Source organism: Athene cunicularia, assembly GCF_003259725.1.
Source record: "Athene cunicularia isolate RWA chromosome 24 unlocalized genomic scaffold, athCun1 chr24_part1, whole genome shotgun sequence".
In the NCBI taxonomy this organism is placed as follows: domain Eukaryota; kingdom Metazoa; phylum Chordata; class Aves; order Strigiformes; family Strigidae; genus Athene; species Athene cunicularia.
In genome coordinates this window covers 6,380,546-6,402,954 of record NW_020799132.1, presented here as the reverse complement: position 1 = coordinate 6,402,954, position 22,409 = coordinate 6,380,546, and the positions used below count along the sequence as shown (strand labels likewise).

Genomic DNA, 22,409 nt, shown 5'->3' with positions numbered 1-22,409 from the left:
GGCGATGGCCGAGCTCTGCTCCCCGGGATCCAGTCGTGGGATGTGTGGGGACGGCTCGGAGCTGCCTCGGGGGAGGTTTAACTGGACGTTAGGAAGGGTTTATTGACTGGGAGGGTGCTCAGAGACTGGAACAGGCTTCCTAGAGAGGGGAGCGATGCCCCACGCCTGCCAGTGTTCAAGAGGAACATACTTTAGCTTTTGTTTTGTCCTGAAGTGGTCAGGCAGTTGGACTAGATGACTGCAGGTCCCTCCCAACTGAACTATTCTATAATTCTGTAATTTTAATCCTACCCAATAAGGGTCAGAAGGTTTTGCCAGTTTGTGCTGAGACACATATACACCGGGATGAGTCTGGATCCCAGAGAGAGACACTTCACCAAGGCAGTCCATTTCTGTAGGTGTTCGGCTCTGTGAGCCCAAATAAGATGGACATTCTCTCTGTGAGCCTCCAGGCCACGGAGGACGGCTGCTGGTGGTGCTGCTTTTACTTCTATCAGTCCTGCTGGATCCTTTCTTCCCTAGCACTGGCAAAGTGTGTTCTTAATTCAAGTGACACGGAGAAAAGCCAACACACGCGGAAGCAGATTACGGTACAGCAACTAACCCAAGTGGCTCAGAGCAGCCTGAAGTCATGTTTTGGTGAGACAGGAATCTGACCCACAGTGAAAGAAGCAGCATGACAAACGCTTAACAACCACACCATTTACACTTTCATAATGACCGAAGAAGAGACCAGAGGCTTCTTGGGCGAAGTTGCAGCTACGCCCCTTTTACCTTTAACCACAAGGCCCTAGTGTCCTTGCAAATATTCACCCGAAGATACTAAGCAGTATACATCAGGCATCTTTTTAGAGCCAAGTCACCTTCACATGCACAAATAGCGAGCAAAACTCTTGGAGATGGGAAATTTGGAGCAATGCAGGTTACGGAGATAAGAGAGAACATTATTACACAGCCACGACTGTGGCGAGTGCAATGGAAATCATATGTCAAACAATGAGCAAATGTCAGATAAGGAGCGTAATGACAGCTCAGAAAAGGACTGCAAAAGACACCAAGGACGAGGTGAGTGCTCGAGGGAAATAACAATAAACCATTATTCATCCTTCAGCAAACTGAAAGTGTAGTCTAGTAGATAGTACAACAGATTAGGTGCTGACAGACAGCAAGTCCCAGCCATGTCACTCACCTGAAAGTGGGAACCAAGGTCAGGTCACTTCATCTTTTTCCCCACTCCAAGTTGTCCCGTAGCCCAGCTGGCATTTGTACAGCGCCCTGACACACAGGGCCCAACTTCAGTCGGTGTCTCTGCCCCAAACCAGTAATTTCCCACATTAGCCAACACATTAAATGCTTTCCAGAAGGCTCCGTTTCCAGAAGTTCCACATCTCCAAGCCGTGTTCTGCTTTTTACACTGGTTGACAGTCTAACCGTGGCCTGGTTCTGTCTTCACACAGCTGATAGTGAGGCCAAGTCTGTATTACCGTGTTACCCGGACTGGCTGTTTTGCATCCTAGGTACTGCAATCAAAGTCTGTGATCTGCAGTTCAACCCCTATCACATCGTTTAACAGACAGAAAATAGCACGATACATGAGCACGGACACCAGACCTGTTACTGTTAAGACTAAACAGCTCGAAACTTCACAATTATAACTAAAGGAATAATTCTACTGGAAACAGTAGCTAGTACACTCACAGCCTCTGCAGACCACTTACCCTCCAGAGGGCACGGCTCTCTTCCCACACTCTGTCACGAGTTACACTACCTGAATAGTGGCCAAGCCATATTCTTGAACCATAAAACCTGGTACAACTGTTTTAGAAGTGTAAAGACACTCCAGAAGTGATCTATAAACCCACGCAGCTCAGGCGGGATCTACCGGCAGGTTGGTTGTTCGTCAACCGGGACTGTAGCGTGTGCAAGCTCAGTGCCCCTTCTGTAACCGCTCGATCGCTCAGGTCCACTTCCCATCCCCAAAGGGCAACAGTTCCTGCTGCTAACCTGGTGCACTTGTAAAAATTCTGCAATAGTAATTTTTGAGGACAACAGATCAGTTCTCAAACACCTTTTGCAGAAGGAAGTTAGAGGAAATTCTCTTACCTGATCCCCATTTTGTTCTGCGGACAATAGCAACTCTTATGTGAAAGGTTCCATTAAGCAAAACCCAGCTTGTCAGTCAAAACCAAGAGAGATCTTTAGCTTTTAGGCTTTTAAGGTGATTTCGACTCTCCTGTAATTTTCTGGTGACACATTACACCTGCTGTTCCCCTCTGACATCCCCTCTCTGTAAACATAAGATTCAGTGACTTTTTTTCCCTAAGACAATAGTTGGTGTTTGTCTGGTTTAGAGCGTAGTGCGTATTTGGACTTGAACCCTCCACACAATATTTGTTACATATTTGTCTCTGCAGGGCATAACTGAAAGGTAGGAGTTTAAAAAAAAAAAAACCCAGACAGTGTGATTATCAGTTGTGTCCTTTTCACTGTGAGGGGAGAAAAAGCAGGTACAAGAGAATTTCCTTCTTCTGAAGTGAGAAGATGATTCAGCTGCTATTTAGAAAAGGTGATGATATAGAATTTGTCAGCCACTGTTCTGAAGGGACAAGATTACACACGGAATAGACACCCAAGAAGGCAAACTGAAGAGCCTGTGCTGCTTCACAGAAATGTAATATATTCTTTTGTTTCCCATGTTCAAAATCAAGGCAAAAAGACAGAAGTATTGTATTGATGGCCAAAGTCCTTGTTTAGCCCAAGTTCTACAAGCTTTTAGTACAGGTTTGTGTCTGCGGGCATCTGTTTATTTGTGAAGAGACTGTTTGTTAACTTTGACTGCCTTCCGCCAGCAGCAGGGCGGTTGCTGTTCCGTTAGCACCACCAGAGTCCTCATCAGATACACCCTCCACGAGCACCTTACACTGCCTTCCTGGAAGAACACGTAGGAGGGAAGAGCAATGCATTAGTGCCTTTCTTTTCAAATTACACTTGCCATTAGTAGTAATTAATTTTTGACCTCTCTGGGAAAAAAAAAAAAACCAGATAATAGATGCTGTTTAAAAAAAGTGAGTAACTGTAGAAGAAATCAGAGATGAACAGAAGGGGCCATGAGAGTGAGTCAGGTCAGCTTCTGTTCTTATTCCCCACAAAAGACCAAGGGATACCATTAAATTTACAAAGACAGTAAGCGTCATGCTACTAAAATAAACAGCCCATCATTTGTGTACAGACCTCTCTGTCACAGGTTACCACTAGGATTGAGCACTTGGCAAAATTAAGACCGAGATACTGAAGCAGGTAAGTACGAGGTTTAAGCAAAGCGTGAGGTCTGACTCGGAGCCGGGGGGGAGCTTCAAGAAGTTTCTCACAGAGGCCACTGCTGTAGCCCCCTCCCCTGCTACCAAAAATCCCCCCCACACACACACACACCCAGCACACCCCTGCAATACTAAACCATCATCTAGCCACCAGAGGATAGCGTACGGGGGGAAAATAAGTATCCTTCAAAGTCTCAGCTCAACTTATTTCTATTGCCTTCTCATCCACTGGGTACCCGACGCAAACCGAAAAGTAGACAGGGCTTGGGACAATGATTAACCAGCAAGGAACTTGCCAGTAAGAAAGGGCAACATCGTTTATTAAAGCAAAGACAAGCTTAACACAAGCTGTTACCTTTGTCACTAGTCTAGATAATACATTAACTTCTTTCTCCTCATACTTCTACTGATGTTGTTTCACTGGCTTCTATGAAGGACCAGCAAACACTTGGGAGAAGAGATTGAAAAGTTGAAAATTAAAATACTCAACAGCAAGTGATATTAACGGCACGTTTCAAAGTTCTCTTGAGGAATTCAGATGTTATGCACGTATTTCATAGAGGAGTTCAGGATGGCCAGTCCATTGAGTTTCCGCAGTTGAAAAATATGCCTGAAAAGACAGAAAGATTGCCAGGGGAATAAGATGACTAACACTAGAAGTTTTAAGCTTCCTCTGCTCTGCTATATGCCACGCTTGAACTGTCAAGCGTGTTTAACGCTACATTCAATAAATTCCTCCTAAAGTAGCATGCAAAACAGAGATTCTAGATTACTTTTCCTCACAGAAAGGAAAATGAAAGTTCTAAATAATACTTGACAACTGTTCAAATAGGTGACATTTCAAATGAAAAAACCTAAGAAAATAAGGTGTTTCCCTGTTGTATCTCTGGAGTGTTTTGCAAATCTCAGAACAGATACTTTCCCTACTGCTCATTTGGGATCTCCAGCAGAAGCAAGGTACTTAACCTTCTGGAACCTAAGCATTATCCCTCGCTTTCTGCAGTGGTTCAGGAAGCACAGTAACAAATTGAACTCGGTTTCTCTGTCTCAAATGCAGTTCAGGATCCAGCTGACAGCTTGCAGCTAGCTAGAGCTTGGCATACTCTTGGCAGGCCGCAGCACTCTTTGCTGACATTTATATTTTTGTTTTGCTCTCATTATTGCCCTGACCTCTACCAACTTAAACATCACTCCTGCTCCTTCCATTCTTCCAGCACAGGTAACATCAGACACAGTGCAAAGTGAGCTCCTTGAAACACGTCAGACAACCAACAGCACGGGAACCCTAAAGCAGAATTGTGGGGACAGTACCACAAGCGGGAACTCCAGCTGGAGGAAGGGTAATAGATTTCACAGAGTATTTATACAAACTAATCATCCACCCTGTACCCGCTTGCTCTAGGAATAGAGTCAACTTACACTGGTCAGGCTTTCAAGAACTATCACCTAATAACAACCAGATGGTGCAGGAGAACAATAGCCTTTTTCACAATACCTTGGTTCAGCGACACAAAGCTTCCCCAGAGCAATTGCTGCATTCTCCTGCACTGAAGTTCTTGCAGCATCACCACCAGCATGTTTCAATAAAACCATCACAACATTGGAATTCAGTAAGGACGTCGCTGCTCCAGGAAGTACAAGGCACTGGCCAAGGCAGAAAGCAGCATTTCCCACAATCATTTCATTCTCCGAGTCCAAGAGCTTCAGCAGCACACTGAACCCTGGGAGGAAGAGATTAATTGCACAGAATGCACAGAGATTTGTTCAAGTACCACCGATATTTTCTCCTGTCTTTACCTCAACTCCTAGGGAGTGAGCATTGTTCCATGTTGGGCTTTTTTCTAGAAAACCTGGAGGAGCAAGGGGATGCCATAGCAAGGTTCAGGATCCAGGATTCTGCCTCAGTTTCACCTGCCTAGAACTGAATCTACACTTTAAGAGGTTCCTAGCACGGAGCTTGTGTATAGCTCTTGCTGGCACCTGTAAGCAGCAGCAACATCTCAGAATCTAGAAACATTCTGACAGACCTCTTTCTAAGTAAAATGCAGCCATGGCTTTCACATGCATGAAGCTTCCTTGGGGGTTACGTAACTTTGCTTTGGTCTTCTTTCATGGTCCCATCTGTTCTTCCAGGTCACATCCCACCTTTTCTGCTGCAATAGTATCTTCTGAAAAGGAGCACTGCTCCAGGCAGCAGCAGTGGCTGGTGCAGAACCTGAACTAAGCGTCCCGGCTGGAAAGCAATGTAATGTCATGGGACTAGAGCTTGATTCCAGCGGGCTCCTAGCAACAGGGCAATATCTGGGTTGGCAAACTAGAGAATGAGAAAAATAAGAAATAATGACTTCTCACAGGATTAATACCCAGAGTTTTGGTGGAAAGAATGAGAGTGAAGTGTTATTGCTAATTTGAGGAAATGAAACCTTCATCTACAGATGACAGTGAAACTAATACGGGGTGTACAAAAGGGAGATGATGCTCTGAGAGGCTTTTAATGAGTGAAAATCCTTAGGGTTCAGGTTGAACTACATGAGCTGACAGTTTCTTGACAGGTTCAACCATTTAGATCTAACTTAAGTATTCTCTGTTGTTATTACATTAGCATTGATTGAACCTGGATTTTAAAGCAATCTAATGAGTGTTATACCGCATGACTGGAGCGAATATACTGGAAAATACCCCAAGACACCTGGTCTGCTATCGTCACTACCTCCATATCCATTTCCTTTAAAGACTGGGCCAAATATCCACGTGTAAATTGAAACTAAACAGCCTCTGCTTCTGGAAATCAGATGTCTAAATTAAGTTTCTTATTTTAGCCACTAACTTCAGAAAATACAACCCAATTCAGTTAGAGTTTACAAACACTTTTTTCAAAATACACGTATTTCTGGCCCTGAAAAAGCACAGCAAGCCATTTTACTAGAGTAAAGCCAGGTCAGAGTGTCTAACTCAGGCTCATTATCTGACCTGCCTATTTCAAACCACACAGAGCTAACGCTGATTAAGCACTATTTCAGGAGGTAAAACTGCACAGTACTCAGACAACACAGCTAAAGTCTTGCAAGAGTAAAACCCGGTGTTCAGTTCTGTTCTAGAGGGAAAAGTAACTGAATGATACTAAGATCACATCTCTGCATTCAGTCTCCAATTAGCGAAGTTGTCGCTTACGTTTATCTGACTTCACTAGATCTTCTCGAGCTTGTCTGTTACTCCTGGTGCAGATGCAAAGGGTCTTTATACCGTAATTGGATGTGATCTGTCCTGCAGCCTAGGTTTGATCAAAGCACACATTAATAAACATGCAGTTCATACCCCAACTTGCTCAAGGTTACAGAATAGCTTAGCTACCATGGAGATAGGTCGATATTCCTTCTGCCTAAGCCCCAACACCACATTAAGACCTCTGTAAGGTATATAAATATCTCAAGATGAACACAGGCTGAAAATGACACAAGAACAGTCTCCTTCCTGCCAGCAACAAACATACACAATTTCCCTGAACCTCTGGAGCCCAGTTCCTTTCAAACTATTAACTCCACTGATGCCTGTTAGTTACAAGAGCTAAGTTGAGTGCCCCAAGCTTTTTCTAGACTAGTTTTATCTCCATCACAGCAAATCTGTAGAATCCACATCAGGCTGGGTGGATACACATCCTGCTAGATACACAGCTATAGAGCAAATCAGTCTCCGCAGATGAACATATCCACTATTATTCAGGGAAAAACTGCTCCCAGGCTTGATTCAGCACTCACTGATAACCAGTGGAAAGGGCTCCATTGCTTTTCAGTGGTCTGAACTAGACCACACCACTTTTAAGCTTCAATCCTCCCTGTGGGCCTGCAGTAGCGGATTCCTGAGTTTGTAGATCTCTGCAAGCAGAGCTGTGCGCTGGCATCTGGCTCATAGAGAAACAACTGAAAAATCTGGGCTACGGACCAGGCTACAGAAGGCAGTCTAGTCTCCAAATTGGCTACCTAGCTTAAAATTAAACTTGAGAGCACTGTTGCAACGGACAACACAGATGCAGACACATGCAGCCAGACTGCACAGGTCTTTCTCCTAGGAAAAGGAGGCTGAACACAGGCAACTACAGTTTTCTTCTGGGACAATGCAAGCAGAAATAAAGTAATTTTTGTTAAATTAATTTACTTGCAAGAATTTGATCATTTTCTTCACCACCCCTCCTTTCACTGCTTCTTCTACCGCCGAGGAGGATGCTGGCAGGACGCGACTTAGCGCTCCAATGGCTCTCTTAATTAGAAAACAGTGTGAGAGAAGAAAAAAAACAATGTTTATTTGTCCAGACAACTTTAAGGAGTTTTCAAATTATTTTGTTATTACAGAAGAAACCCTCAGTAATTAAAGTGATAAAAGGAGAAACTATACAGAAATACAACAGAGACCAAACTGGGCTCAGCACAGCTTCTAAAGACTCGGTGTAGCGAGGGAGGAGACCAAACTGAGATCAAGACAACTCCCTGTATGTTTATTTCTTGAAACAAATTCCCAGTAGAAACCAGCCCAGCCCAGCTGGCATTGAGTCAGGTAGAACAGAACAATTCATGTGAGTTCAGAGAGGTGAATGGACTCTGAGCCCACATCTGCTCCTACCCATTTGCCCTGGGTAACTGCTGTCTGCTACTGCTGTCCTGTATTAACAGCAGTACGTTCTCCTAGGTATGATCTAGGTACAAGAACTGTAAAAAGAAACAGCTGCTAAACACCCAACTTGCTCCTTTGCTTGTAGATTGATTTTTTTAAAGAGTTTTTTATTGACAACCAGTGATTTGTAAGAGCTGCTATTGAGGAGATTTCAATACAATGTGGAGAACCTCTTGCATCAAACACTATAAAAAACTGAGTAAGTGGTGTATTATTTCTTTACTACTAAAAATGATGAATGTTTTAGGCTTTGAAGCCTAATGTACAGACTTGCATAGGGGAGCAGTGTGCACTGAAGTGTTCAGTCAGGTCAGCTAATACAATCTTCTGTTGGTCCATAGAGAGCCCACTTACGGTCACAATCCGTCCATCCTTATCCCCAAGGAGAGTCATGCACCTGCCACTTATGTCCACAGCAAAGTCCTGAAACAGCAACGTGAAAAAACTCAGGTCCAGCTGACTGCTGGGAAGGGTTAAAGCAGAAATGAGTTAATAGACAAAGTACTCTACAACAAAGAATCCAGTGGAGACCAGGGCACACATGGCAGCAAGTTACTAACGCTTCAGCACCCAGATGTAACTTTAAGAAATTCTTCCTTCTTGATAGAATCCTTGGTTTTAAGTAATTCTGGAATGTGCCAAGCATCTAAGAATGGACAGTTATGCCAAAAAACCCCACTCATACCCTTATGGAAAGTTACTCTATGTGCTTTACATTGTATTTTTCTCATAACGTGTGTGTAGAGGGGTGGTGGTGGAGGAGACAGTTTTGTAAATTTTTTTCATTTTCTGGCTTATTTAAATTGCCAACTACACTTAAACACCAATAAAAATTGACAGCTAACTGAACACCAGCAAAATCCACGGCTGGCAGCCTTTAAGTGCTTCGGCATGCCTGATGTGAAAGAGGGCTCTGAAGTAGTCTAACACAGTCAAGCCCTTCTTCCCTGTACAGGCTGCAAGGTCACAATATTCCACAGTCATTCCCTCACCTATTCTATTTGAATGTTCTGGCATGACTTCAGTGACCTGCATCAGGCCCATTTTTACAGCGACAAGGGAGGAGGATGCTCTAACTGCTCAAGTAATTCTGAATCTCTGAGGAAGTGATTATAAGAACACTACCAAAGAACATTCACAAATCTTGTATACCCGGATGATGACATTTGATTCAAGCAGTAAGTTCATCATTAGGCCCAGCACTGCGAACAAACACTCCTGGTATTTGGGTGTGCTGACATCAAAGCATTCATCCTGTGTACAGAGACAAGAAGAGTGAAATCAGTTCAGAGGTTCAGAACACACACTTCCCTGGTCATCTCTGTGCTTACACGGTGCATCTGGGTTCCCTTGATGCGCCACCAGCTCAGAAGGAAGTCCTGTGAGCACCAGAGCTAATGATGACTTTTTGATACAGATTTATTCTCATGGTTTTTTATCTAAAGCTGCACACTCCAAACTTCTGAAGTTTAGACAGTCAGTGAGATCCTTTCCCACCCTCTGAATTCTTTACTTTGAGGACTGAGTTCATGCTGTGTCCTTACCCTGAAAGGGGCCACTTAGAGTAAGGGACTGCTCACTCTCCTCCCCGCAACTATCCATCCACACTGACGTGAACAATGGGCCCCTTTGAGACCTTCATCCAACTCCCAGATTTGAAAGATCTCAGTCGAGGGTTCAGAGCCATTGGGGAAGGCAGACAAACATGATCAGAGGAGTGTGATTTCCACAGAGGATAGGGCTGAAAAGACCATTCTAGGGAGCTGTCAAGTTTCTTTACCACAAGCTTTAGGCACGCTTGCCAGCACTCCTTGGACTCGGCCATCTGCATTCGAATGACTACGTCTGCACACAGATTCCCCATGATGCCAATGCAAGAGGCAAGGGCTGCCTGGTTCACCAGCTTGGCAGAGGTCTAAAGACAGAAGAGCAGAATAATAAATTAAGAACAAATTACAAGGAAATAACAAATACATGTTCCTATCCCTTTGGCAATGGAAAATGGGATTCCAGAACTGCTCTCACCTACATTAAATTCCAACTGTGCAAAGTTTGCAAATGGCCCTCATTTTCACATTGAGCCTCCTGATGACATTTTAAGAGTCTTCAGAAAAAGTGACTGGGTTCTGTAGTTCCTAACCTCAGTCTGTGAATATTTCTTGCTGTCACTCAGGTCACAGAACAGAACAGCCTCTGCTGCAGCTGTAACTCCAGTAAAGTATGTTCAAAAGGAAAGAGCAACTAGCAATGGAAGAACGCTCTAATTATTGTGTTGTCTTGGTGCTTGTTTGGAGAAGTGGAAGTACTTCTTTACTTTTCCAGCTGTATCTGCTGTTTTGGGACAAAATCAATCTTTCCTATCATCTTCCCTCTTCCTGACAGGTTTCTGTACCAACAACATTGTAAGTTTGTAGTTTAAATGAATGATAAGCAGGAAAGGGATCTGAACCTCTAAACATCTTTACCTTGTGACCTAATGAAATCTCTTCACCCTGATCTCTCAGATTAGAAAAAAACCAGAAAAAGTCACTATCCAAGATATGACCAGTTGGTGACAGTGGATTAGAGTCACATTAAGAAGAGCGTAACACAAAGCTGAGGGTGAAATCCTGACCTGACACACTACTAGTGGGAATCCACAACCAAGCCCAGAGTTTTCATTGAATATAAACCTAGTAATGTCTAGAAACTAAAGCACTAAGCACTGGAGACAGTATTTTCCTGAGCAAAGCGTACTGACAGAACTGGATTTCTTACACCTACAGAACTAGAGAACAGTAACTACTGTAGTTCTACCACAAAGGGGTTCTGTCTAGGAGCAATCGGCTGTATAATTGGAAAGAGTGGTCATAAGAGATGTTACACAGAGGTAAACCAGGAAAACTGAGATCTTTCATACCAGCAACTGCGTGAATAAAGGTAAAACACCTGTGGAAAGCATGACACGACACTGAGTTCTGAACCTGTTGGGGGACAGAGAAAGCCATATTTGGACACTAAAGCTTTAGAGAAAAATCACAGATAAAGGCAACACAACAGCAACATAAAGATAACGCAAACATCAGTCAGCAATGTACCCTCACAGCAAAGGCCAAGAGCCTCTATCACTAGGTCATTTACTACATTTCAAAGTACAACTTTATAAAAACGAATGAAGAAAAATATAAGTTACCTTTCTTCTTCAGTTAAACCAGAAAGTATGTTCATAGCACTGGCAGCCCTGGCATCAGTGCTGTTGACAAATGTCATCAAAATCTGCAGCCATCTGTAATTAAAAAAACCCAAACTTATGTCAGCTTTGGCTTTAGTTTCTAAAGATCGAACTTGTATTTTAAGTGCACCAACACAGTTTATCATCTTAAACTCCTTTGGGTTCAGTAGGTTTTTGACCAAGCTGGATATATTAGACCCTCCAAATGTACTCAGTCACCTAACTGCCACTAGAACAATATTCTGGCACTAGATTCTCTCACAATATCGTCCCTCTTTCCACAAGCACAGTGATTTTAACAGCATTAGAACATTTAATCGGCATGTAAGCTCCACAGACATTTGAAGCTAAGCTGCTTTGCTGCTGGAGAACATCTGAGAGACAGACAAGTAGAATGCGAGTCAGGACCAGGACCACCACCAGCACAGCCCAGTACTGAACACCTGCAACAGACTCCAAGAGTCTGCAGGGCACGTCAGTGCTGATGCTTGCATGACTTAAAAGGACATGCTGAGCGAACCCAACAGTCTTTGGAGGGGGTTAACTAAAAAGCTTTATAGTAGCAAAGAAAAATTTATCTCCTGTCTGAATAAAAAGAGCATCATACCCCTCACCTTTTGAGCTTTTGGAATAGTGTGCCTTGTGGCTGCGGATTGAATTGCACACAATTCACAGGACTTCACACTGTGAAGCCACAAGCTCTGTCGAACAGTAAGACATTGCAGACCCATGCTGGGGATTCCACATGCTCCTCTACCGGGCTAAAATTCTCTGCCATGCTTCTCCGACTTTGTAGCACAGCGAGAACCTACACTACTGTCTCTTTTTGATGACAAGCCCAGCTGCTGAGAAGCTCAGTATCTGCCATGTCACCTTCTGAACATCCTAACTCTTTTCAAGGCCCAGGATCTCTTTCAGGAGTTGACAGAAGATTTTTCAGGCTCCTAATATTTCAAGCCATGGTAATATTATCTGCCTTTTTAAAGCATCCTCTCAGATGTGGCTTATTTCTTTTCCAAGGAAAAATGCCACTGGATTGATGTTGTATATAATGTGAACAACTGTTGGAGAATCTTTTCTGTTCATTCATTACTTCAAACCATGTAGTGCAAACCACGATGTTAAAGTTTCTCCTCTGCTTAACTCTAGAAGGAAACAGCAGGATAACAGGATAGAGGTAATACTGTTGTTTCTTTTTCCACTCAGTGAGTCATGGCAACACTGAATAATCATAAATACCAGTTACCAAATGAGGAGAGTACTGCAGCTAGAAACCATGAGCTATTAAGAGACAACAGTGGAAGTTCCTGATTAAGTGCTAGACATTCACACACTTACTGGTTTAAAGAAAGTAACTATGCTTCAAAATTACATGAACAACCTCAGGAATGAGCCCTTGCTACTTAGTTTCACAGATCCAAAGTTTACTAAAGTTTTCCTCACCCATCTAACTTTTACTTTTGCTTAGCTAGGCCTGTCCGTCAAAGACAGATGTCTCTCATTATGTTCCCTGCTGAAGACCTGTCACCTTGGTGCGAGTGGAATGAGTTCTGAATGTTGTGAACAAACCCCTGTGAACCCAGGCATTAAGGAATTTTTTCTGAGGTACGGTAGTGTTTATTACTTGGTGAGGTCCTGGTGCCTGACCAGCAGCCTCCTCCCATTCTCACTCTCCGAGTAAAGAGCAATCAGTGCCAAGGTCTCCTGTTGGATCTCCGACACCCCGGAAGAAAGCAGTTCTGGCAGCTGTGCATTCACATCGGGTTGAGTCAATAGAAGACGCAGATTTTCTTCTGGAAAAAAAAAAAAAAAAAGAGAGTATCTAAGAGCAACGCCACACACACAATGGCATCCCCATTACTTTTTCTTTTCCCTAGGTGCTGATTTAACAGGTTTAATGTCTTTATTTCATCCACTAATGTGCTCATTCACTGTGTGTTCATCTTGCATAACACTCCCGCAGAGCAACGGCAAGGCAGAACACTCACTAATCTTCTCGCAGCTCCATTATTTCAACACGTACACCGGTGTTTGAATTTCTACTCTCACTAGCAACACGCCAGCTTCTCAGGCTTCTTCAAAGAAAGGGACACCAGAATCATGAGCACAAAGCGCTCTTTGCTTCATCAGCTGCCTGCAAACTGATAGTGTCTAGGCTGCTCGGGCACAGCAGTACACTGCCCTGCCAGGCACAAACACGTAAGCTACACAAGCCTGCACGTTACTCTCTATTTACTGCTACCTACCTACAGGCAGAATATAAAATGGGTTTTGCCTTTACCTTGCAGCACAAATATTCTCTTGGGCATCGGTGGATCCCGGGATATACAAGTCAACACAGACAGTGACACCAAGCGCTCTGTATTTTCCTTGTGTGGCCCTCTGCACCACTTTACACCCCCCTCCCAAGCCCAATTCTCATCTACGTGTACACACCCTAGAAACAGAAGCAAGGGCTACCTGCCCGAGGGCTACTGATTGCGAATGCCAAATGAATTCAGCCTCCTCTAATGGCACTTCTGCAAAACTCTGCTTTTTGCTAGTATAACTGCTTAACAAAAGACAAAATATTACAAGTGATATTCTCTTAATAGCAGCAATAATCGCAGGGAATTTACTTTCCACCCCTTCAGTAGCTTTCAAATGGTCACAGAAATAGACTGAAAATTTCATCTCATGATGCCCAGAACTGCCAAAATCGTGGCTGCTGCCAGCCATGTACCTCCAACATTTGCATTTGACTTGTAAAGCTTCGTTTACAATAAGGTCTCGCCCCAAGTGCTTTGGGAAAGTGATGTTCACGCCAAACAACAATTTTAGACATGGTAAGTACCATATCAGCAATGCATTAACAACGATTAATGTTGATTACACAGCTTTACCATTCCCAGCGCAGACAGCTTGCCACAGGAGGAGAAGAGAAACAGACAGATCCACTTCAGCAGCGGTTTTTCTCTCTGCACAGAAGCCCCTAAATTAGAAACGTCAGCTTGTAAAAACAGCAAAGGGCAGCTCAAACATTCAGCAATTTGGCTAGGGAAATCAGCAAGCACCTCAGAGATGAGGGCCTGCCACACAAACACTTCAGCCTGTAAGCTCTAAACCCAGCTCACCGGTTAAACATTTTCAGGACCATCAGACTTGTTTTCCAGATTTATGATCTGCTAGCTCCACTCCACACTCAGTGCACACAGACCCTATACAAGCACTACACAGCACAGAACAGGTGATAATTTCAGTTCTGCACTGAAATAGTTGTGAACAGCCAGGGCCTAAACGTTTTGTGCAAATTTGGAAGTGCTTCACCTCCTGAATCTGTTTATAGCCAACACCCAAAACACTGATGAACCTGGAAGACGTCTCTGTGCTGCAGTCCCAAAGGACATCCTCGAAGAATAGCTCTCCTGCCCTGTTCAACCAGATCATGCTGGACAAACTCTGGTGTGCAGAATTTTCAAATAGCATCTTTTGCATCTCTTGTTTCCATTATCTGTCTGAACCTGACTCGAATATACATGCAAATAGGAGATCCATCCAAAGACAAAGTTTATAAAGCAATACAGAGAAGTGTTAGTCAGATTTGTTTCTTGATTACGGAAACACAATAAAACAGCAGCCAAGAAAATACAGCAGCACAAGATACAGGTGCCCAGAGATTATCCTCTTCCTTGGTTATAGGATTAGAACCTTTCGCAGGTTACATTAGGGAGCTATATGGCCAAATATTTACTGACAGCAATTTACAGGACCAGGGAGGTCCTATAGCCAGGTATACTTAAAGCAACTAAGTGCTTTCAGATGTTCTTTTATATTAAGTTGTTTTTTTACAAACCTGCTCTCACCATGAGAGATAGGATAACTGTACAGAAATAGGAGACAAAAGCAGAAATTAATGAAATCTGCTCACTGCATCTAAGAGAGCACTGTTTGTGTAAGAGTCAGATATAAGTCAGTCCATTCAGACATTAAAATCTGTTATTACGTTATCTTTTGGTCATTCCATCTGCATTTCAAGAGGTGATTGTGTTTCTTGAAAACAACCTTTTCATTTCCTCATGCTGTAACACCCTCCTGTTCTCCTTTGGAGAGCTCTTACCGTCTTACAATCTTGTTGTCTTTGAGGATACTGAATCCATTGTTTGTTCTAAATAAAGTTTGCTCAGTGCCTGAAAAATGTAGAGATAAACAAATCAGCTCTATGATCCATCTGGCTGATGTATCGTTGTGAAGGCAGGCTCTTCTGTAATACAGTGTTAAAAGAAAAGGTCACTGGATCAACAGCTTTGTGGAAAGAACATCATTAAAAGAGGGGAAAAACTCCAAGAACGATACTCAAAGTAGAAGCAGCTTTGACGCTGAATTCGTGCCTGGCGCTGGAAAGAACACTTGACTTCATGTTAAAGGCTTTTTAGGAAGGCTGAAACATGAGCCTGGCTTTGCAAATCAGTATGCTTTAACACAGAATTACAAATATCTCTAAACAAATGAAACGGCTCTTAAGAGACCCAAATCCATAAGAAGTTTTAACAGCTCAGCTACAACATCAGTCTAGATGTAAAAAAATATATGTAAATATCTACCGGCCACCGATTCTGAAATACCAAACATTGCTGATTTCACGTTTTAAATATAAAAAAAGTTATAAATAATAAAAAAAGAGGTTTTAAATATAAAAAAAAATATATAAAAAAGTAAAGTTTTTCCTGTTCCTTTAAAAACTACTCCACTTGTATTCATCTACTTGGATCACAACTCCCATGATCAACCACCTTTGCGTCAAATACTTACAGTCTTTCACGGCTCCTGTCAAAAGTCTGATCCCTCCTGTATAGTAGAGGATATTCTGGTCAGGCCTGTCAAGTTTCTGCAGCAGTTCTTTTATGGACAGAGCAGCAAGATTTCCAGACTGAACTTCCTTCATTGCTCTCTCTTCGTCTTTCATTCTTTTTTCGTCCAAGTTTACCTCTTTCATGCAATCTTGGAAATGAAAAGAAAAACATGACAGTTAAATGTTTTGATACGGTTTCAAGTAAAAAAAAAAAAGAAGTTGACTCCATGGCAATGACAGCACTACCTTCTACATAGAGATGTACAGAATGACTCACAGCTCTGGTGAGCGAAACAGAGCTTAAAGAAGAAACAACCAGAAACAAAAGCTGCATGAAGAGACTCCATCAAAAGTTCTGAAGAGCAGAACGGTGGTTTTGATTAAGTTCCATCCTGATCCGAAAACAAGGGATGACGGCGTAGAAATTTCTATTTCTTACCTTCAAATAGGCTTTCCTTTTGGGGATCAATTTGTAAGATCTTCTCGTAACACTGCTTGGACTTAACAGAGAAAAGAAACAGGCTCTTAATTTAAGATAAAAATGGGAAGATGATAGAAATAATATCCTAGTCACAGTCATCCTGTTTAAGCTAAATAGGTCTTGGGCCACAGTACTTAAGTGTGAAAAAAGAAATTTTTGAAGATACACAAGTCAAACCTTTCATAATTAAAAGTGTAAATTGAACATTTTGAATATTATTCTCAGTCCCCTCATCTGTCTTCTATTTCAAATTAGAAGGAAAATTTCAAATACAAACCTAGGAACGTACCAGCAGGAACAAAACTGCAAAGTTCCAGTGAGAAAACAGAAAAGGAGGTATCCCATTAAACCCGCAGGAACTGGAACTGTCAGCAGGGATCAGACATGTGCATCCTGTATCTTTATCTTCTCTTTGTGCATTTTGTGCACCTTGAGCAAATGCTCAGCACTAACCCGATGGCCAAGCTTGCAGCAAGGCAGAGCCTCCCTCAGAGATCGAGCTGCCCAGAACCCCTCAGGGTGGAATCGGATGCAGACTTGTGTTGCCCACGCTCTACACTTAGTTCTAGGGAAATAGTTTCTGACAGGATCAGAAATACTTTTGAGCTTGCCTGCTCTCCTTTTCAGGCTCTTTATTATTTCTGAAGACGAAGGGTCAGGGTCGCACTAAAATACCTTTATCTCAAGCTTAAGTATTTGTTAATAGGATGTTCCATTATTTTCACACCATATATGCTTCCATTAGGTTTTCACAGATGAAATGCAGAATTAAATCTTTTGTTTGACATTCATTTCACTAGGATCTTGGGAAAAAAAATGGTATCACTCACTAGCATTTTTTTAATCCTACAGTTCACTTAATTTGAAATATGTAGAGATTTTTCTCATCCACAGGTGACGTGCAATCATTTCATAGTTCTATGCAACAACAGATTAATAACGCCCACCGCACAGAGCAATTTAGGATAGAAAAGTGAAATAACGTTTTACTCAATTGTCTCTTTGGGGTAAATGTAGTTACTGCTAGTAGACTGCAACCACGAGAGTCTGCAGTGCCTGACAAGGATGCTCCTTCATTCTGATCCTCATCCGAGCTGAAATGTGGCACTTCCAGCACTGCCACCTCCCTGGGCACATATTGCTGACATCAGCCTTGAAGCCCTTCTCCTGAAGGGCCAAACGTGGGATTCTCTGAGCAGATACACGATCCCTGCAGGCTCCCCACACACCCAGTCTGGAGTCAAGCATCCCAGCACCGGAGTAAAGCTTGCTGCCTTGGGGTCTGACAGCCAAGTGGTGACAAATTCCCACCAGATAAACCATGTATGCTCAACAGAGAATTTCTTTATTCTTTTGAGGCAGATTAGGCTGCAAATTGACACACATAAGTGTCCTCCTACATTTTGTGTGTATCAAAGTAAAGGATACAGGCTATTTTACTAAGATGTGGAAAGGAGGCTAGATTTTAGAATTACTAGTCTTTGCAAAGCACAGAAAATTTCTCCCAAGTGTAAAGGCTCAATGTATTTTCATTTGTTCCGGTTCTTAAGATCACAGATGTCTCTCACCCACAATATCACATCAAAAGCTGAACAAAACATGGTCCCAGGGCCACAAGATTTACTCAGCTTACCTCACTGTAGTGCTTAAGTGCCAGGTGAGCTTTCCCCATTAGGAAATGGGCTTTAATACATTTTTCATTGCACTGCGTTAAAAAAGAAATCGTTAATTATGTCTTTAGTAATTTTAACCTTTTAATATTTCTTCCAGCCTTTCGATTAATAGTTACAACTGCCCCAAAATACCTGTAAGCACAGAAGAGGGTGTTCATACCATCTACTAGAGGCACCTCAAGTTTGAACGCTCAGTTGTTACCTCCAGGCACCAACTTTCCTTCCCTATGCAAGGGACGTTGGCTTTGGGCTGGTTAAGGGTGGAAAGCAGCCGGTGCCAAAACCCTTCCCAGAAAACTGCACTTCAGGCAACACAAGCAATTAGGCAATGTTAAGGCCTGCAGCAAGTCTATAATGGCAGAACTTTTGTAACAACAGACTTTCCATATGTCTTTTGATTAGTTATGCCAGAAATGAAATAAGTACTCATTTTCATTAGCTGTGCACACACACAAAAAAAAAGGAGAAAACATCTAGCTCAACACTAACAGATCAGGTGAACTTTTCCAGTTCAATTTTGTGTCAAAAATATTGATTTCTTGAAATAAGGCTGCCGATATTATTAATAATCTTTTAATTGTGTTGTAGTCATGGGCATCACTGATGTAACACAACTGAATCTGGATTCAGCCCTTTGACATTTTACATAATCTTTATCTTTCCCACCAGATCTGATCTTTGTGAGCTTAAGAAGTTCCTTTTCCCTTTTTAGAAGCATGGGCAAGATATTTTTTGCCAATGTGTGCAGTTAATGGCTTATTATCACTTAAACTTTTAAATTAAAAGCTCTGAAGAGCTAGAAAAGCTTCTGCACAGAGGCAGCACTACAATATTGTTTTATACAGTTCATGTCAGCTCAGGATGCAGAAATCTCTGCAGCTCTACCACATTCTTTCATTTCCGTTAGCAAGTTGTCTCCATATCATCAGCTACACACAAATCCACCTTCCAGGAGCACCTGACCTGATCCTAAAAGACAGAATCCTGAAGTTACCTTTAATGCCCACTCACAGTCACCGATGGCTTTTTCATACTCTTGGATCTTCAGGTAGGCCTGAAATAAAACCAGTAGAGTCCAGGCAGAATAATTAGAATACATCAAACAACTTCCACCAAATATTGGACAAAGATTAGCTGGTTATAAAAAATAAAATTAGACTGCTGATTGGCCTAGCCATTGATTTTGCAAGATAATTACCAGCTGTTTCTTAGCTTGTCTTCCATCTACGTGGAGTTTGTAATTTAGAATAAATTTACTAAAAATTCAATACACACATATGGATTATAACGAGGCAAGTAGAGAATGCAAAGCAAATGGCAAAGCAAATGTTAACATTCTACAGTTACAGAAGTGGCCTCTAAAAGAAAAAATAAAAATCAGTGCACTAAAAAAACCTGAACTACAATGTTTTTTTTTTTCCCCTTATTCTGGAGGAGCAGGGGTTCACCTGTGCCATATCCAGGAGGGAGGAGACATGAACTCCCTCAGGAAGGACTAGCCCCAGCAGAACTAGAGCTTCCGAGGGATTCAGACACATGGATCGAGGGAAGAAAGGACACCTCTAATGATCTTCTTTCTGCAACTCTTTCATTAAGTTTGTAAAAAGATGAACACATTCAGTCTGCGCTGTCATGCTGTTAGCTTCTAGACACCATAAAAATTTATTGTTGATAATATGGCAGCAAAGCAGAACTCATTAATTCCTGGTAGTGGAGTTTGGGTGGCCAGGAAAAATTGTTTGCTCCCTTTTTTAAGCCTCTCTATAATGCCAAATACATTTACTTTTACAAAATTCACTTAAATAACAGAACAATCTTTTTGGGTTCTATCCTGGCAAAGTAACACTAAAAGCAGTAGAGTGGTAGCTCATTTCCACATGCTGACCTGCGCTCTGTTTGTGTAAAGTTCCTGCTTATCTTTCAGTTTTTCCAGACCTTCAGTGTATCTCTGAATAGCTATGTCATAGTCTCCTTTCCTGAAGGCATCATTTCCCTTCTCTTTCAGAGCTGCAAAACAACAGATATGTGTTCAAAATAACACATGGGTTTTATTTCCCCAAATGGTGACTGAGGAAGAAGAGGCCATATTCTCCTCTTGTAATAAACATCAAAATTCCAGTCCAGCTCCACTGCAGCTGCCTTAATTAACCGTTATTTGCAAGGGACTTCTGAACTATTCAGTGCACAAGATCCCCATTCCTCTTTCTGAGAGAAAACAGCACTTGTCTGTGCCCAGCCCAGCTCTGAAATACTCAAACTCCCTCCCTCCATCCGAAACCCTTACCATAAAGAGGATAGTACAGAGGAGAGATAACCCTGCTCCCTCCAGCTAATCAGTGCTCTGGAGAGATCACTGGTCTCAGATAACCAAAGCACCGCTCCAGTGTGCGTAAGAATGGCAGTAACAGAGTAGTTCAATAGCCTCTTAAATCAGTCTAGTTCCTGCTAAGCAGTTTTTGAAGGTATTAGCTAGAAAAGCCTTTAGCAATTACCGTTTGCTAAGTGTTCATTTCTCTTCCTTCGTTTAGCTCGTTCCTTCGCATCCTTTTCCAAAATTGCCAGAAAGCCATCTTTGAACCAGGAGAGTTGGTGGTATTTTAGTTTAAAAAAAAAAAAAGCAAGCAAGCTTCATTAAAATTAATCTACAGATGAGAAAAAAAAGTAATTCTGAGTAATTTCTCTATATTAGAGGGCTCATTTATGTTAAGGGGACATTTCAATAATTACAGAGGAACATGAATGACAGGCTAGTACACACAAAGACTGCTACTGCTCAGGACTGTATATGTGCCTCGAAGAGTCTCATCTCTAGAGATAAACTTGTTACCTTTAAAATTCAGAATACTAACTTTCTAGTTGAGAGCCCAGAATGTGATAACAAACTACGCCAACAAGCCTCCCACCTATGAACAAATACAGCCATACTGGTAAGATCCTTGAGCGTGTTCCTACAGCTGACTGAATTTTGACTAAAGTCACTAGGAAAGTTAGCTTTGACTTTGGTAGGAGTGGAATTAGGTCTCGTGTGAATTAACAGCAAATCTTACTCCAGCTCTGCTAAAAGAGATTTGAAGTGATGCTGGGTACTAGAGGGAGCACTGTCCTACCTGCACTCACTGCCTCTGCATTTGCCGTGTCCTAAAAAAAGAGAAACACAGCACACGCTTGTACACAGACAGACATTTCAGTAAAACCCACAGCAGCAAAGGGAACACTTGGTTAAGTTGTTCAAAGCTACAGGGAGTCTGAAATATCGAGACTGATGCATACTGGGAATATCAAATTGACACTTAAACAAGGGATGGCAAGAATTTAGTAATTTTTGACATTATTGGAAAGCTTCTATTTGTATCTTTAATGAGGCAAGTCATCAAAATTCAAACCCTGCTGCAGGAATCAAAGCCTAATGAAATTAATGACAGGGCTCTGCATCTTCAACTAGTTTTGCTCGAGTTTCTGAAGCACAGGTAAAAGGTACAACTTACGGCACCTCAGTGCTTGCATCCAACTTGGATAAACCCAACAGAAGTATTCTGTGTTGTTAGCAATCTTAAGACAAAGACAATATGACATCAAGGACGTCTCAGTAAGACAACCAGTGGAAAAAAATGAAGTCACATTGAGAATGCACTTGTAAATATTGTTCAATTTTTTTTTCCTCCTGGGCAAGGAATTGAAGTAGTGTTATTTAAAAGAACTAAACTGCATATGGTTTTAACTTTAAAGAGAAAAACCCCCTTACAGAGGCTTGTGTGTTGATGACCGTTCTGTTCACTGTAGTCTTTGTTTCTTCCTCCTTGCTAGTTTCTTGATCGTGGAGCCTTTTCTCTGTTTCAGCAATTATTTTTTCCGTTACAGCTGGGTCTGGGGAGTTCAAGCCTTGCACTAAATTGGCTAAAAAGGGGATGAGAAAAATCCCACATGTATACACACACACACACACACACACACACACACACACACACACAACTCCAGTGATCCTGAAGGGACCAATAGCTCAGTTGTGCCTCTGACAACACCCCCTTTTGAAGGCACTGGTGAGCAGGATGGCCTTTACAGATGGAAACATTTACAAATACAACTTCATCTCACGCCCAAAAGCTGCCTACAGCTTCTACATTTTAAAAGCTCCTAGGTTTAGAAAGCAACTCTTGGCGCCTGCAGCCCCTCACGGCGCCCGAGCTCCTAAGGGAGGCTTCACATAAAACAAACTCGGAACGCGGAAGGGGGGGGC

General features: G+C 42.2%; 2 protein-coding genes across 2 annotated transcripts in view; both read right to left on the bottom strand.

Moving 5' to 3' along the window:
• LOC113488455 (mucin-17-like) overlaps window positions 1-1,576 on the bottom strand; it is a 7,991-nt gene extending 6,415 nt beyond the window's left edge. Inside the window, exon 1 of the mRNA XM_026863595.1 lies at window positions 1,190-1,576. The gene's annotated coding sequence lies outside the window, so the exon portion shown is untranslated. The remainder of the gene's footprint in view (window positions 1-1,189) is intronic.
• A 2,204-nt stretch (window positions 1,577-3,780) lies between these two features.
• TTC12 (tetratricopeptide repeat domain 12) lies at window positions 3,781-22,097 on the bottom strand (the record flags this gene model as incomplete). The annotated part of the gene is made up of 20 exons (XM_026863594.1): window positions 3,781-3,927; window positions 4,813-5,038; window positions 6,489-6,588; window positions 7,470-7,571; window positions 8,337-8,405; window positions 9,135-9,236; window positions 9,763-9,897; window positions 10,882-10,945; window positions 11,155-11,247; window positions 12,818-12,986; window positions 14,076-14,164; window positions 15,290-15,359; window positions 15,982-16,170; window positions 16,461-16,521; window positions 18,136-18,207; window positions 19,170-19,229; window positions 20,061-20,182; window positions 20,668-20,745; window positions 21,283-21,313; window positions 21,918-22,097. Coding segments are annotated over 20 exons (2,088 nt in total), but the record flags the coding sequence as incomplete, so codon positions are not given.
• Between the last annotated feature and the right edge of the window lie 312 nt (window positions 22,098-22,409).